The 17935-nt window shown below is 37.3% G+C and overlaps 1 protein-coding gene across 2 annotated transcripts; it reads left to right on the top strand.

The window, feature by feature from the left end:
- The first annotated feature begins 285 nt into the window (after positions 1–285).
- Positions 286–17087, top strand: LOC133543101 (BTB/POZ domain-containing protein KCTD12-like). 2 transcript variants are annotated; one of them, XM_061887528.1, is made up of 2 exons: positions 286–1156; positions 17001–17087. In XM_061887528.1, the coding sequence occupies exon 1, from the start codon at positions 330–332 to the stop codon at positions 1122–1124; it is 795 nt and encodes a 264-aa protein (XP_061743512.1). In that variant the 5' UTR covers positions 286–329; the 3' UTR covers positions 1125–1156; positions 17001–17087. The 2 variants fall into 2 exon arrangements, with proteins under 2 accessions (XP_061743512.1, XP_061743511.1); XM_061887527.1 differs by lacking the exon at positions 17001–17087 and adding an exon at positions 9675–10182.
- The last annotated feature ends 848 nt before the right edge of the window (positions 17088–17935 follow it).

Genomic DNA, 17935 nt, shown 5'->3' with positions numbered 1-17935 from the left:
ATATATATATATATATATATATATATATATATATATATATATACATATATATATATGCATATATATATACATATATATATATATATATATATATATATATGCATATATATATACATATATATATATATATATATATATATATATATATATATATATATATATATATATATATATATATATATATATATATATATATATATATATATATATATATAGTGAACAGTGAACAGTTAAAAGTTGGCCGTCATTACTTCTCCTCCCACTCAGCCAGACCCATAAAAACATTTCACTTCACTTCCAACAAAAATCTTCCCCTAAAAGCAGCAGAGATGGCGCTCACTGTCCCCGGCACTCAGGGCTCAACTTACCCGGACATCGTGGAGCTGAACGTGGGCGGCCAGGTGTACGTGACCCGGCTGGACACCCTCACCGCGGTGCCCGACTCTCTCTTGTGGGCGAAGTTCAGCCAAAGTTCCCCGGAAGATTTGCCCAAAGACAGCAAGGGTCGCTTCTTCTTCGACCGCGACGGCTTTCTGTTCCGATACATCCTGGACTACTTGCGGGACTCGGAGCTCTTTTTGCCGGAGTTCTTCAAGGAGAGGCGGCGGCTCCAGAAGGAGGCGGACTTCTTCCGACTGCCGGAGCTGTCCAGGCAACTCGGCGAGGAGGACAGCTCCCTCGCGGAGGACAGCGCGGAGCCGGAGGACGCGGAGCTCCTCAGCCCGGCCACCACCCCTTCCTCCTCGGACAGAACGCCGCGCTCGCCCGGGTCCACTTCGGGGTACATCACCGTGGGCTACCGGGGCAGTTACACCGTCGGCAGAGACATCCAAGCGGACGCCAAGTTCCGGCGGGTGGCCCGGATCACCGTGTGCGGCAAGATCGCCCTCACCAAGGAAGTCTTCGGGGACACTTTGAACGAGAGCCGAGACCCGGACCGACCGCCGGACAAGTACACGTCCCGGTACTACCTCAAGTACAACTTCCTGGAGCAGGCCTTCGACCGCCTGGCCCAAGCCGGCTTTCACATGGCGGCCTGTAGCTCCACCGGGACTTGTGCCAACAACGACCCCGGCGAGGACAGGATGTGGACCAGCTACACCGAGTATGTTTTCTGCCGGTAACTGCATGTGAAGACCCAAGATGGGGACTTCAGGTACAGACCCCGATAGTAACTCATTAGGTTTAGACACAAAATGGTGACTTCAGGTTTAGACCCCAATGACAACTCATTATGTTTGGACACAAAATGGTAAATTAATGGTTAGACCCAAGCTTATAATGTTTGGACCCCAAGTGGCAACTCCTCCAAAATGGAAACTTTATGTTTTGACCCAAAATGGTATACCATTCTGGGTCAAAAGTTATAACTTCATGGTGACTTACCATGTTTTCAACCAAAATAGTGAACTTCCTGGTTACACCTAAAATGGTAACTTTACCGTGTTTTGACCCAAAATGGGAACTTCATGGTTACATTGGTTTGTATCTTACTTACACCTGAAATGGTAACTTACCATGTTTTGTCCCAAAATGGTAACTTCAGGTTTAGACCCCAATGATAACTCATTTTGTTTGGACACAAAATGGTAAATTAATGGCTAGACCCAAGCGTATAATGTTTGGACTCCAAGTGGTAACTCCTAGTGTTTGGACACAAAATGGTGACTTCAGGTTTAGACCCCAATGACAACTCATTATGTTTGGACACAAAATGGTAAATTAATGGTTAGACCCAAGCTTATAATGTTTGGACCCCAAGTGGCAACTCCTCCAAAATGGAAACGTTATGTTTTGACCCAAAATGGTATACCATTCTGGGTCAAAAGTTATAACTTAATGGTAACTTACCATGTTTTCGACCAAAATAGTGAACTTCCTGGTTAGACCTAAAATGGTAACTTTACTGTGTTTTGACCCAAAATGGGAACTTCATGGTTACATTGGTTCGTATCTGACTTACACCCGAAATGGTAACTTACCATGTTTGGTCCCAAAATGGTAACTTCAGGTTTAGACCCCGATGATAACTCATTTTGTTTGGACACAAAATGGTAAATTAATGGCTAGACCCAAGCGTATAATGTTTGGACTCCAAGTGGTAACTCCTAGTGTTTGGACACAAAATGGTGACTTCAGGTTTAGACCCCAATGACAACTCATTATGTTTGGACACAAAATGGTAAATTAATGGTTAGACCCAAGCTTATAATGTTTGGACCCCAAGTGGCAACTCCTCCAAAATGGAAACGTTATGTTTTGACCCAAAATGGTATACCATTCTGGGTCAAAAGTTATAACTTAATGGTAACTTACCATGTTTTCGACCAAAATAGTGAACTTCCTGGTTAGACCTAAAATGGTAACTTTACTGTGTTTTGACCCAAAATGGGAACTTCATGGTTACATTGGTTCGTATCTGACTTACACCCGAAATGGTAACTTACCATGTTTGGTCCCAAAATGGTAACTTCAGGTTTAGACCCCGATGATAACTCATTTTGTTTGGACACAAAATGGTAAATTAATGGCTAGACCCAAGCGTATAATGTTTGGACTCCAAGTGGTAACTCCTAGTGTTTGGACCCAAAATGGTGACTTCATGTTTAGACCCCAATGACAACTCATTATGTTTAGACACAAAATGGTAAATTAATGGTTAGACCCAAGCTTATAATGTTTGGACCCCAAGTGGCAACTCCTCCAAAATGGAAACGTTATGTTTTGACCCAAAATGGTATACCATTCTGGGTCAAAAGTTATAACTTAATGGTAACTTACCATGTTTTCGACCAAAATAGTGAACTTCCTGGTTAGACCTAAAATGGTAACTTTACTGTGTTTTGACCCAAAATGGGAACTTCATGGTTACTTTGGTTTGTACCTGACTTACACCCGAAATGGTAACTTACCATGTTTGGTCCCACAATGGTAACTTCAGGTTTAGACCCCAAGCGTAACTTGTTTGGACACAAAATGGTAACTTCAGGTTTAGACCCCAATGATAACTCATTTTGTTTGGACACAAAATGGTAAATTAATGGTTAGACCCAAGCTTATAATGTTTGGACCCCAAGTGGTAACTCCTAGTGTTTGGACCCAAAATGGTAACTGTTTTGGACCCAAAATTGAAACTTAATGTTTTGACCGAAAATGGTATACCATTCTGGGTCAAAAGTTATAACTTCATGGTAACTTTCCATGTTTTCAACCAAAATAGTGAACTTCATGGTTACACCCGAAATGGTAACTTTACATGTTTTGAACCAAAGTGCTGAACCTCAAGGTTAGACCCAAAATGGTAACTTACCCTATTTTGACCCAAAATGGGGGTTTCATGTTTAGATTGGTTTGTATCTTACTTACACCCGAAATGGTAACTTACCATGTTTTGTCCCAAAATGGTAACTTCAGGTTTAGACCCCAAGCGTAACTTATGTTTGGACACAAAATGGTAACTTCAGGTTTAGACCCCAATGATAACTCAGTTTGTTTGGAAACAAAATGGTAAATTAATGGTTAGACCCAAGCTTATAATGTTTGGACCCCAAGTGGTAACTCCTAGTGTTTGGACCCAAAATGGAAACTTTATGTTTTGACCCAAAATGGTAACTTCATGGTAATTTACCATGTTTTGAACCAAAATAGTCAACTTCATGGTTAGACATAAAATGGTAACTTACCATGTTTTGACCCAAAATGGTTACTTTTTCTGTACCCAAAATGGAAACTTTATGTTTTGACCCAAAATGGTAACTTCATGGTAATTTACCATGTTTTGACCCAAAATGGGAACTTCATGGTTACACCCGAAATGGAAACTTTACATGTTTTGAACCAAACTGCTGAACTTCAAGGTTAGACCCAAAATGGTAACTTCAGATTTAGACCCCCGATCGTAACTTATTTGTAGACACAAAATGGTAACTTCAGGTGTAGACCCGACAGTAGGTCATTATGTTTGGACACAAAATGGTAAATTAATGGTTAGACCCAAGCTTATAATGTTTGGACTCCAAGTGGTAACTACTCGTGTTTGGACCCAAAATGGTAACTTTTTTTGGACCCAAAATGGAAACTTTATGTTTTGACCCAAAATGGTAACTTCATGGTAATTTACCATGTTTTGAACCAAAATAGTCAACTTCATGGTTAGACCTAAAATGGTAATTTACCATGTTTTGACCCAAAATGGGAACTGCATGGTTACACCGGAAATGGTAACTTACCATGTTTTGAACCAAAATACTGAACTTCAAGGTTAGACCCAAAATGGTAACTTCAGGTTTAGACCCCGATCGTAACTTATGTTTAGACACAAAGTGGTAACTTCAGGTGCAGATCCGATAGTAAGTCATTATGTTTAGACACAAAATGGTAACTTAATGGTCAGACCCAACATGGAAGCTTAAAGTGTGTGGACCCCAATTGGTAACTCCTCATGTTTGGACCCAAAATGGTAACTTTTTTTTGGACCCAAAATGGAAACTGTATGGTAATTTACAATGTTTTGAACCAACATAGTGAAATTCATGATTAGACCCAAAATGGTAACTTCATGGTTACACCTGAAATCTTAACTTTACATGTTTTGAACCAAAATGCTGAACTTCATGGTTAGACCCAAAATGGTAACTTACCATGTTTTGACCCAAAATGGTAACTTCATGGTTACACCCGACATGGTAACTTACTTACAATCGAAAATGGTAACTTCATGCTTACACCCGACATGGTAACTTACTTACACCCGAAATGGTAACTTTCCATGTTTTGACCCAAAAGGGTAACTTCATGGTCACACTCGACATGGTAACTTACTTACACCCGAAATGGTGACTTACCCTATTTTGACCCAAAATAGTGAACGACATGGTTCGACCCAAAATGGTAACTTACCATGCATTTTCCTGAATGAACTCTCCTGAAGGAATCAATGAAGTACTATCTATGTTTTGTCCCAAAATGGTAACTTAACATGTTTTGAACCAAAATGGTAACTTACCATGTTTTTACCCAAAATGGTAACTTCATGATTACACCCGACATGGTAATGTACTTACACCGAAAATGGTAACTTACCATGTTTTGACCCAAAATAGTAACTTACCATGTTTTGACCCAAAATAGTAAACTTCATGGTTCGACCCGAAATGGTAACTTCATGGTTACACCCGAAATGGTAACTTACCATGTTTTGAAACAAAATGCTGAACTTCATGATTACACCCAAAAGGGTAACTTACCATGTTTTGACCCAAAATGGTGACTTCAGGGTTACACCCGACATGGTAACTTACTCACACCCGAAATGGTAACTTATCATGTTTTGACCAATAAGGGTAACTTCATGGTCACACCTTAAATGGTGACTTAGTATAAGTATAGCGGCTGTGGGTTAGTTTTTGCCTCATCCCTCACTACCAACCTGATAAGTCTGAAAGAGATGATACAGTATTATCTCATGCCAGATGCAGCGTGTCCTATATAGTCCCACTCCTTAATGAGACGGTCACACGCAGGATTCTCACAGGAGTGAGGCAAAAATACTAGCTTGCCAACTGCATGGCATGTTATTATGTGGGTCAGTGTGTTTGTTTCAGTTGTTAAAGCTTCTTTTAATGGATGGACATTGAAAAACAATTGGTTAAATTGAATTTTATTTTGAAAGAGCAATAAGTACAAACAAACAAATGGTTTGATTCAAATTGCATATTTCACATAAAAATAAAAATAAATGTTTGGCCTCAAGCTACATTTAATTTGGAGCCCCCTTACTTTTTAATTCATGTCAATAATGTTTATACTCGTTTTTTTTTTTTATAAATCGGAATTTATTTTACTTTGTAATTCATGTCAATTATGTTCATACTTATTTAGTTTTTTTTTTTAATAAATCGGGAATTAATTTTGATGCATGTTTTGTACCAAAACAAATCCTTGTATAAAAAATAAAATAAAATTCAATAATTTTAGTAGAGAAAAAAAAAAAAGTTTGCGATGTTGCCAATTCACGCAAAAATGAACCAATCCCACATTTACAGCGCTAAGCCTTCTGGGTAATGCAGATGATAAACATTTAACACCAGACTGACTCACTTTACATCTGTTTATATATTTAACATATATTTATCCAATTAGGGAACCTATTTACATTTGCAACGCTGAGCAATCAGAGAACGTGTTAGAGATGTTGAAGTGTGATGAAAGTCTCTCACTCACCAACAAAAATGTGCGCTATAAAATCACCCTTAAAAAAACTTAAGTTATTGTTTAAGATGGACAAACACTTTTCAAGCGTAAAACATACACAGAGATTGTCTGCAACTTGTGAATAAAACCCATATCACAGTCGGGCTTTATAAGTAATTATTAATTTGTTTTTAATTATTTTGCACTAAAGATGAATAATTTGTTTCCAATGAATGTATATTACACCAAAAATGCTTCCAAATAAAGATAGGGTTGGGTCAAATAGAATAAAAATCTGGGCTTCCTGGGAATCCAGTCTGGACAAAAATGTCTGGGGCCAAATTATTGTCCCATAGGAAAAAAATAACTTGTTTATTATAAAAATTAAAATAAACATAAAATTATGATAATCTGATATATTATTATTAATTACTTCAATTCTAAATATATTTTTTCTGATTAAAATTTGTGTTTTAAAACAGTTATTTAGATGTAATTCCTGCTCTTTCGACACTGGAAAAAGAAGAACGCTCGTTTATCAATTTTGCATTTCAAAATAAAAATCCATATAAATTGGTTTTGTTTTTCCTATCTAAATTCATCACCAAACAAATAGTGAGCTGACTCTTCTAGTTCACTTTGTTTTCTTGGCTATCCAAATTTTGGGGCATTTTATTTTACAAGAAGGCTAGAAAAAAAGCAATGTACTATAACTATGTATTTTAACTCATTATAAATAATAAATATGATGTAGTTATTAGCATCATTTTTTTTTTACTTTTCGTTGTACTTTTTGCTCTTTTTTTCCAATTGTTTCCGTGTTTAATTTTACTTGTGCAGACACTTTGGTTCTGGTTTCTTTGTTTCGGACATGTTGAACACGTTGCATCGTTCAATTGAAAAAGAGGAGGAAGAAGCAGAACTTTTACTCGGTTCTTTCCCCTGACATCAAATGTTTGACATGTTTGTCACTTCCAATGTTGTGTGTGTAAATAATTAGTCAATAAAACAGTTCTTTCCTTCCCGCAGTGTCACCGTGTCGTAATTGGCAGTTTATGATGGAAAAAGTAAAAAAAGATCGGGAAAAACATGGTTGGAAAATAAAAAAGAAAATGAACAATTTTTAAGAATATTTAAATTCAACCTGAACTTGATTTGATGCATTTTTTTGTTCTAAAACAATATTATGGGAAATAAATTGTCCAATATTTTTTTTCAGTGCAAAATAATAACATTTTACATAAATTTGCAAACCTTCCTGTTTCCACTCCCACTGGTGTTTAAATGCTGCGCACTAAAGTGGACAAAGTTTAGGGAAATGTGCCGTCATATTCTTATCAGTGACAGAGCAGGAAGGGGCTAATAAACTGCTGGTAAAATTTCACGTGCTGTCAATCAATATTTGACATTTTACATTTGCCTCTGCTTTAATTTGATGCGCGTTTTGTACAAAAACAAAATAATGGGAAATTAAGATTTTCATTATTTAAATGTATAACAAGCAATGTTTAGTGCCAAATAAACTTGGATTTAAAAAAAATTTCCACATCTCCAACTAAAGATCAAACCCAGTTTGAACCGTTTGCAAGACCAGCGCCAACACTGCATAACACAAAAGTAATCTTGTGTAAGGACAATTTCCAATCATTCTTATCAGTGACGGAGCAGGAAGGGGCTAGGAATACATTTGTGGGAAAACGTCTTTCATTCATTCACATTTTACATTAGACCTCGCCTTGATTTGATGTGTTTTTTGTACGAAAACCAAATCATAGGAAGTAGATATTTGATTTAAAAATAATTTAAATTTATCAATTTAAACAAATTTTAATATATATATATATATATATATATATACATATATATATATACATTTATACACACATTTATATACATACATATACATATATACAAACATACATATACATGTATATACATACATATACATATGTATGTATATACATGTATTTATATACTTATATGCATATATACAATATATATATAGAAAAAACTATCAATATACACATATATGTATATATATATATATACATATATATATATATATATACATATATATATATATATATATACATATATATATATATATATATATACATATATACACATATATATATATAAATAAATAAATGATAAATGGGTTGTACTTGTATAGCGCTTTTCTACCTTCAAGGTACTCAAAGCGCTTTGACACTACTTCCACATTTACCCATTCACACACTGATGGAGGGAGCTGCCATGCAAGGCACCAACCAGCAACCATCAGGAGCAAGGGTGAAGTGTCTTGCTCAGGACACAACGGACGTGACGAGGTTGGTACTAGGTTGGATTTGAACCAGGGACCCTCGGGTTGCGCACGGCCACTCTACCACTGCGCCATATATATATATATATATATATATATATATATATATATATATATATATATATCTCCATCCATCCATTTTCTACCGCTTATTCCCTTTCGGGGTCGCGGGGGGCGCTGGCGCCTATCTCAGCTACAATCGGGCGGAAGGCGGGGTACACCCTGGACAAGTCGTCACCTCATCACAGGGCCAACACAGATAGACAGACTACATTCACACTCACATTCACACACTAGGGACCATTTAGTGTTGCCAATCAATCTATCCCCAGGTGTATATTTATACATGTATGTATATATATATACATTCGTACATATATATGTGTATATATACATACATATATGTATATATGCATATATATGCAAATGCATATATATATATATATATATACATACGTATATATACATACATACATACGTATATATATACATACATACGTGTGTATATATATATACATATATATACATACATACATACATACATATATATACATTCATACATATATATATACATACATATATATATATATACATACATATATATACATACAAATATATATATATACAAACCCCGTTTCCATATGAGTTGGGAAATTGTGTTAGATGTAAATATAAACAGAATACAATGATTTGCAAATCCTTTTGAAGCCATATTCAGTTGAATATGATACAAAGACAACATATTTGATGTTCAAACTCATAAACATTTTTTTTTTGCAAATAATCATTAACTTTAGAATTTGATGCCAGCAACACGTGACAAAGAAGTTGGGAAAGGTGGCAACAGATACTGATAAAGTTGAGTAATACTCATCAAACACTTATTTGTAACATCCCACAGGTGTGGAAAAATAAATTTAAACATAAATGTTTTGTTTGTTTTTTTTTTAAACATAACTCCGACCATGGATCAGAACCTTTTAAATTGTTTACAAGACCGGCACTAACAATGTTGGCCTCGAGGTACAGGAAATTGTCCATTTTATTTTTATCAGTGACGGAGCAGGAAGGAGCTAGGAATATACTTTTGTGGGAAAATGTCATTCATTGACATTTTACATGTGCCCTCGCCTTAATTCTGCTTTCTCTTCACGATTAGGAGGGTTTAAGTGTCCTCGATGTACTCAAGAGTGTGTAAAAGTACACACTGAAAATACACTCGCCAAAGAAGATAGCCGCAAGCTGTCCAATGTGCGGAACTGAAACAAGTCACACCATCACGTCATGTGTTGGCCACATTGTGTGTGTGTGTGTGTGTGTGTGTGTGTGTGTGTGTGTGTGTGTCATGTGAGAGACATGTCTAACCTAAACACACACTGACTCTCTTTCTTGTTGAAGCCCAGCCAGCATCCAACCAACTCAGACTTTCAACTTTTTAAAAAAAATAAAAAAACACTTGTTTGACATCATTTTTTGGGCACTGTGCTTAAAAAGAAAATAAAGAAAATCTTTCTTGGCATGGCTCTCTCGGCAGCACAAAGGGCCTTTGTTTACTGCATGGGCAGAAAAGCTCGCCATTTGGAGCGAATATATAAATTAAAAAAATGAAAAAACACTTATTTTGGGGCACAAACTCACACATGCACACAACTTTCTTTGTGTAGGAGTCGAGCCATAAATGTGTCATAATACTAAGTTTTTATCAGCTGTGCTTTTTGGCACTCATGTCACAATATATATCATGTGGGGGCTTGAACGGGATTTGAAAATCGAGACAAGATTCTTCGTAAACAAGAATAATTGGTTCCAGCATCGACAAAAGTCCATAAAAACTAACATAACACAGGGTAAACATTACCTTTCTCATTATTAACAAGTAAAAACCACAAGATGCTGTCCTCCATATGCGCTGCTCTGCCAACAAACACACACAAATACTTTTTGGTGCCCTCACAAACAATCTGAAATCCCAAAATTCCTTAAACTTGCTTAACTGTATATCCAACAAACATAACTTTCTACTGCATGGCAAAGCCAAAACAATAACTAGCTGAACTGTCCTCTCATGCAGCTGCCCTGTAAACATGAACACGGAAGTCCCTTTGGTGCCCTCACGAATGGTCAGAAATCACCAAAGTCCCTAACTTACTTAATTGTATATCAAAACAAACATAACTTTCCATTACATGACAAAGCCAAAAACAATAACTAGCTGAACTGTCCTCGCAAGCAGCTGCCCTGCCGGCACGCATACAGAAATGCCTTTGGTGCCCTCACAAACAATCATAAATCCCAAAAGTCTTTAACTCTCTTGATTCTATATCAAACAAATATAACTTTCTATTGCATGACAAAGTCAAAAACAATAACTAGCTGAACTGTCCTCGCATTCAGCTGCCCTGCTGGCATGCACACAGAAGTCCCTTTTGTGCCCTCACAAATGATCAGAAATCACAGAAGTCCTTAACTTACTTAATCCTATATTTTAAAAAAAAGCATAACTTTCTATTACATGACAAAGCCAAAACAATAACTACCTGAACTATCTTCACATTCAGCTGCCCTGCCGGCACGCATAGAGAAATCTCTTTTGGTGCCCTCACAAACAATCAGAAATCACAAAAGTCCTTAACTTGCCTAATTGTATATCAAACAAACATAACTTTTTATTACATGACAAAGCCAAAAACAATAACTCGCAGAATTGTCCTTGCATGCAGCTGTCCTGCCGGCACGCACACAGAAGTCCCTTTGATGCCCTCACAAACGATCACAAATCACAAAAATCCCTAACTTACCTAATTATATATCAAACAAACACAACTTTCTGTTACATGACGAAGCCAAAAACAATAACTAGTAGAACTGTCCTTGCATGCAGCTGTCCTGCCGGCACTCACACAGAAGTCCCTTCGGTGCCCTTACAAATGATCAGAAATCACAGAAGTCCTCAACTTACTTAATTCTATATAAAAAAGACATAACTTTCTATTGCATGACGAAGCCGAAACAATAACTAGCTGAACTGTCCTCGCCTGTAGCTGCCCTGCCGGCACGCACACAAAAGTCCCTTTAGTGCCTTCACAAACAATCACAAAAGTCCTTAACTTGCTTAATTGTATATCAAACAAACATAACTTTCTATTACATGACAAAGCCAAAAACAATAACTAGTAGAACTGTCCTTGCATACAGCTGCCCTGCCAACACGCACACAGAAGTACCTTCGATGCCCTCACAAACGATCACAAATCACAAAAATCCTTAACTTACCTAATTATATATCAAACAAACACAACTTTCTGTTACATGACAAAGCCAAAAACAATAACTAGCTGAACTGTCTTCGCCTGCAGCTGCCCTGCCGACACGCACAAACACTTTCACCAGCTCTACTCTGCACATGCGTTGAAATCTGTAAACTTCTTTAACAGAGTGCAAACTTTCGGCTTCGTTAGACGGACATTCACGTCTGAGGGGTAGCAGAAGACTGGGACCATGGAGAGAGAACATAGCTGCGCTGTTTCTTCAACTTCAGTTCTGGTCGTCTCCTCGCCTTACTCGGACAAAATAACCTGGGAGGACTTTGCTCTTTAAAGTGGAATTCCCAAACAGGACCATACTGGATCTGAATCTTCCGGAGCATTTTTAGTCTTTATGCCGATTGTCTCTGTGTACAGTAAACATGGCTATTTCTAAACTATCCCAAATGTCCACTAAATCCTCCCACACAGCCTAATCCAGTTCTTCAGTATAATATCCGTCCAACACCCAGAGTTCCCTCCTACACAAACACAAGAGACCTCAAGTCTAAAGTCAGCTGACCATACCATCTGGACCGGAAAAAGAAAGGATGACTTGTAGTTGAAGTAGAGCCCGAGCACTCCACAACTGCTGCAGTACAGAATACACTTAAACAAAAATGCATGTCAAGATAAGTACTCAACAGACATTACTTTGAAGAGCAGATTCGGTTTTAGGCGGACTGGTAAAAGTCCAAAGGCAGGAGTTTTATGAAGGGTCTCGTCCATATAAAACTTGAGAAGATGGCCACAAAACAAGACATCTTCTAAATCACCAAGCTTTTTGAAAGCAAGAACTACTTCTTGGGTACTGATTAATGCCAAGGGCTACCAGTTTGATACACACTTAAATAAATTGCCAGAAATAGCCAATTTGCTCAATTTACCTTTAACTCTATGTTATTATTAATAATTAGTAATATTTATTTATGTGGAAACACTGATCATCTTAATGATTTCTCACAATAAATATATATTTTGATGACATGTTTTAAATAGGTTAAAATCCAATCTACACTTTGTTAGAATATATAACAAATTGGACCAAGCTATATTTCTAACAAAGACAAATCATTATTTCTTCTAGATTTTGCAGAACAAAAATTTTAAAGAAATTCAAAAGATTTTGAAATAAGATTTATATTTGATTCTACAGATTTTCTAGATTTGACAGAATTTTTTTTTTAATTTTAATCATAATAAGTTTGAATAAATATTTATGTTTTAAATAGGTTAAAATCCAATCTGTACTTTGTTAGAATAAATAAATTGGACCAAGGTATATTTCTAACAAAGTCAAATCATTATTTCTTCTTGATTTTCCAGAACAAAATTTTTTGGGAAATAAATTCAAAAGACTTTGAAATAAGATTCAAATTTTATTCAACAGATTTTATAGATTTGCCAGAATATTTTTTTTGCATTTTAATCATAATGAGTTTGAATAAATATTTACAAACATTCTTTGTCGAAAAAACGGAAGCTAAAATGAAAGATTAAATTAAAATGTATTTATTATTCTTTACAAAAAAAAAAAAAAATACTTGAACATTGATTTAAATTGTCAGGAAAGAAGAGGAAGGAATTTAAAAGGTAATGTGTTTAAAAATCCTAAAATCATTTTTAAGGTTGTATTTTTTTTTCTAAAATTGTCTTTCTGAAAGCTATAAGAAGCAAAGTAAAAAAAATAAATGAATTTATTCAAACAAGGGAAGACCATGTCTTCACTTGGGGTTAGTCAGTGGGGCGGTATAGCTCGGTTGGTAGAGTGGCCGTGCCAGCAACTTGAGGGTTGCAGGTTCGATTCCCACTTCCGCCACCCTAGTCACTGCCGTTGTGTCCTTGGGCAAGACACTTTACCCACCTGCTCCCAGTGCCACCCACACTGCTTTAAATGTAACTTAGATATTGGGTTTCACTATGTAAAGCGCTTTGAGTCACTAGAGAAAAGCGCTATATAAATATAGATCACTTCACTTTAAAATATTTTCTTGGATTTTCAAATTTTATGAGTTTTGTCTCTTTTAGGATTAAAAATTTCCAGAAAAGCGAGACCAGCTTGCTAGTAAATAAATACAATTAAAAAAATAGATGCAGCTCACTGGTAAGTGCTGCTATTTGAGCTATTTTTAGAACAGGCCAGCGGGCGACTCATCTGGTCCTTACAGGCGACCTGGTGCCCGCGGGCCCCTCGGGGCGGCATGGCTCGGTTGGTAGAGTGGCCGTGCCAGCAACTTGAGGGTTGCAGGTTCGATTCCCACTTCCGCCAATCTAGTCACTGCCGTTGTGTCCTTGGGCAAGACACTTTACCCACCTGCTCCCAGTGCCACCCACACTGCTTTAAATGTAACTTAGATATTGGGTTTCACTATGTAAAGCGCTTTGAGTCACTAGAGAAAAGCGCTATATAAATATAATTCACTTCACTATTATTCTTTACAAAAAAAAAAAATACTTGAACATTGATTTAAATTGTCAGGAAAGAAGAGGAAGGAATTTAAAAGGTAAAATGTATATGTGTTTAAAAATCCTAAAATCATTTTTAAGGTTGTATTTTTTCTCTAAAATTGTCTTTCTGAAAGTTATAAGAAGCAAAGTAAAACAATAAATGAATTTATTTAAACAAGTGAAAATATTTTCTTGGATTTTCAGATTGAGTTTGTCTCTCTTAGAATTAAAAATGTCCAGCAAAGCGAGACCAGCTTACTAGTAAATAAATACAGTTTAAAAAATAGATGCAGCTCACTGGTAAGTGCTGCTATTTGAGCTATTTTTAGAACAGGCCAGCGGGCGACTCATCTGGTCCTTACGGGCGACCTGGTGCCCGCGTTGATGACCCCTGCTCTACATAAACAAAGCCAGTCATTGGACTGAACAGTGTTAGGTTCCTGGTGTTCTTTATAGATGTGTTTTTTGTCGAAATTCCACCGTTTTTTAGAGCAGCCCACTGAGCCTGGCACGCCCGCTCTGAGGGAGGACAAAACGCCTGCCATTCGAGTCCATTTGCAGATCTTGGGCGGACGCCACCATGCTGGCATTCTTCATACCAGCTTCCAATCTTTCACACTCCTCTCTCAGTCTCAGCCGCCAGCTAACTGATTCATTTCCTTTTCATACCGTCTGCATTGCCTGTGTTAGACTGGAAATGAAAGCTAATCAACTGCCGGCCCGCGGGCCACGTTCCACCCGCCAAACATCGCCCAAATAGACTTGATGAAACCACATTATTGTGGTTATGCAATTTTAATGTTTATTTTACGTCTAGTCTTACAAAACTAAATGAAGGAAGACGTGGAAAGAAAATAATAATACCGTATTTTCTTGAATTGCCACCGAGGCGCTAATGAATTTAAAACCTCTTCTCACTCCGGTGTTTACCAAAGGCATGCGGTTATAAATTTGAGTGTGATGTAAGGATACCAACATGAAAAGCACATTTAATACAAAAAAACGTTATTATGGTCTTACCTTTACTTATAAATGAAGTCCATGCACAGCTCCTTCTGATCAAAAGCATCGATAACTTGTTTATAGAAGTCTTCCTTATCTTTCTTCACTTTTAAAAGTTTCTCTGTCTCCATGGAGATCTTCCTTTATTACCTCCTGCTTTGATTGAAAGTCCAGTTTAGAAAAACTGTTTTATTTTAGATATGTAATCCTCCATGTTAAAAGTGCAAGCGAGAGGAAAAAATAAAGGATCGCTGCTCACTCTTGCTGCTTGTTGTCACTTCTTCTGCAGCCGAGTAGTCGCAAGAAGGATCACTAGCGCCCTCTACCACCAGGAGGCGGGAGTCATTTAATGACTCATATTTGACACACGCAGCTACGGTATATTAATAAAACATAGCTGCTTACTGTTCTTTTTAGCATATTCAATAGCTTGGACCTTAAATCCTACTGAATAGCTCTTAATCTTCTTCCCTTTATGCGATTTCAAATGATTGAAATCAGCCTCCTCCATTTTGAAAATGATGACAGGTGAAGTATCACTCGTGACGTGACGAGTTTGACCCGGTGGAAATTCTAGGCATATGCTAATTATTTGGCGAAACGAGTTTGCCCCGGCGGAAATTCTAGACATGCGCTAATAAAAATAATATTTTGCGAAACGAGTTTGACCCGACGTTAATCCTGAGCCGGCGGTAATGCTAAGCATGCGCTAACTATTTTGCGAAACGAGTTTGACCCGGCAGTAATTCTAGGCAGGCGCATACTATATTATATACCCGGCGGCAATTCAAGGAAATACGGTATTTCAAAAGAAGGAACAGCAATCCTCAAAACTTTTGGAGCTTCTGTTTCTTCATGCTGTTAACTATTTGTTTAGCTGCACACGCTAGAAACAAGTAGCGAGGGCAGAATAATGACTTTTTTTAGACGTTGTGAAAGCCGATGTGTTTACTTTGTAATTAAATAAACACAGTCTATGAGGAATAACACCTGAAGAAACATCTGCATTTCGATGTCCTGCCTCTGAGATCTTGAAACTAGGCTCCTCACAATGACTCAGTCGAATAGTCCTGATGTAAATGTTATGTTATCAAATGTCCACAGTTAACGCGTAATTAATCGCACAAAAGTTTTTCATTGTTTTTAAGTACTATATTCCTAGCCCTGAATACACTCAAATATTAACACCAAATTAGTCATCTTACTCTTTATTTTGATCATATTCTATAATTATATCTAACCTACTTGTAGTTTACAACCTTGTCAAATGATAATGTGTTTGTTCATCACAAAGATTATCAAGGCTTAGGTCAGACTGATTATATATAAAAAGAAATGATCATAATAACTCAAAATGAAGTCATAAAAACTGATTAAAAAAATAAATGTACAGTTAAGCAGTACTAAAATAAATACATTCTAACTAAAGTAACTCTAAGTAGCTGTATGTAGAAATGGCTTTTAATGTCTTTAATGTCCTTTGTGTCCTTTGATGTTTCACTCTTACACAAATGTTTATGTGTGCTATGGCTATGAGTTTTTTTTCCCTAGGCCTCAGTCTTAAAAGCCCAAACTTTTTGACCCGTCAGTGATCCTGTTCTGTCTCCCTGTAATGTTTGTCAGCTCTTGGATGGGATTGAGCTGAAAACCATAATTTAAAGTATTTCTAATTCTGAATCTGATCAAGCAACGTTTGGTTCGGTAAAGCCTCTCCGACGTCTCTTTTGGTCCAGCCCTGCTGCCGGGTCACCCTTCTGTCCGGACGAGGATGACAAGACCAGAAATACACATCAATACTAAACACCAAAACCACACAATCTCTTGTTAAGGGCCACAAAAAGCCCTGATCCTCAATAAACCAAGCACTGAAGGTAATTGTTTCCATGTGAGAATAATCATGTATATACTGTATATCATCACACAACTTTAGTATGCTTAAAGTCTGTTGCTATAGTTTTTAGCTATCGTGCTCAAGCTGCATGTTTTTCTATCTGTGCAAGGACAAAAACTTCATGTCTGAGGGGTGGCCTCAGCCGCAGATGTTATCTTTGTTTTAGCCCGCTAACAGCCAAAGACTTCAAGACATCAATGAAGATAAGACAACAGCACACAGACGAAGCAGAAACAAGGAAACCACAAGGCCCAGCACATTCCGTCACATATTGTGCATCCTGGACCTGCTTCACATAATATATGAGACCACTCCTTTTAGAAGTGGCTTCAGTGATATTGACTATGGAACTCCTGAATAAATAAAGGGACGCGGGAGCTAAACCTTAGAGTGTAGGGCTAAGTGTGCAGCTCCATACGTTCTCCTCATGAGCTAAATATGAACTCTGTCTCTACATGATTCCTTGCTTTTAGTCTTTTTAATAGATGCAGTGTTCGAACCAGACATTCCATTAAGACGACTACGGTCCCTCACATTGGAGAACAAGGCGTCCATCTGCTGTGTGGTATTTACTTGAGTGGAGGAAGGGTGTAAATGTCGCCGGCCTCCACTGAGCTGCTCTCAGCACACAGCAGCAAACCGGAGGCGGCGGCATCTCCCAGTGACAAAGCTGAGGCGTGCTAAGCGGCGAGCTAAAAGGCTGCCAGCAGTCGTCAGCGGCAGGCGACAGAGAGGAGGAGAGAGGACATCCTCCTTCCCTGCTGTGGGCTTCCTTTT

The sequence above is a fragment of the Nerophis ophidion genome, linkage group LG25, assembly GCF_033978795.1.
Source record: "Nerophis ophidion isolate RoL-2023_Sa linkage group LG25, RoL_Noph_v1.0, whole genome shotgun sequence".
In the NCBI taxonomy this organism is placed as follows: domain Eukaryota; kingdom Metazoa; phylum Chordata; class Actinopteri; order Syngnathiformes; family Syngnathidae; genus Nerophis; species Nerophis ophidion.
The sequence above is the reverse complement of the archived record's forward strand: the minus strand, read 5'-3'. Positions and strand labels throughout refer to the sequence as shown.

Bases quoted from the DNA above. Each gene is read 5' to 3' on its own strand.
- LOC133543101 (XM_061887528.1), top strand. From the start codon at position 330: ATGGCGCTCACTGTCCCCGGCACTCAGGGCTCAACTTACCCGGACATC.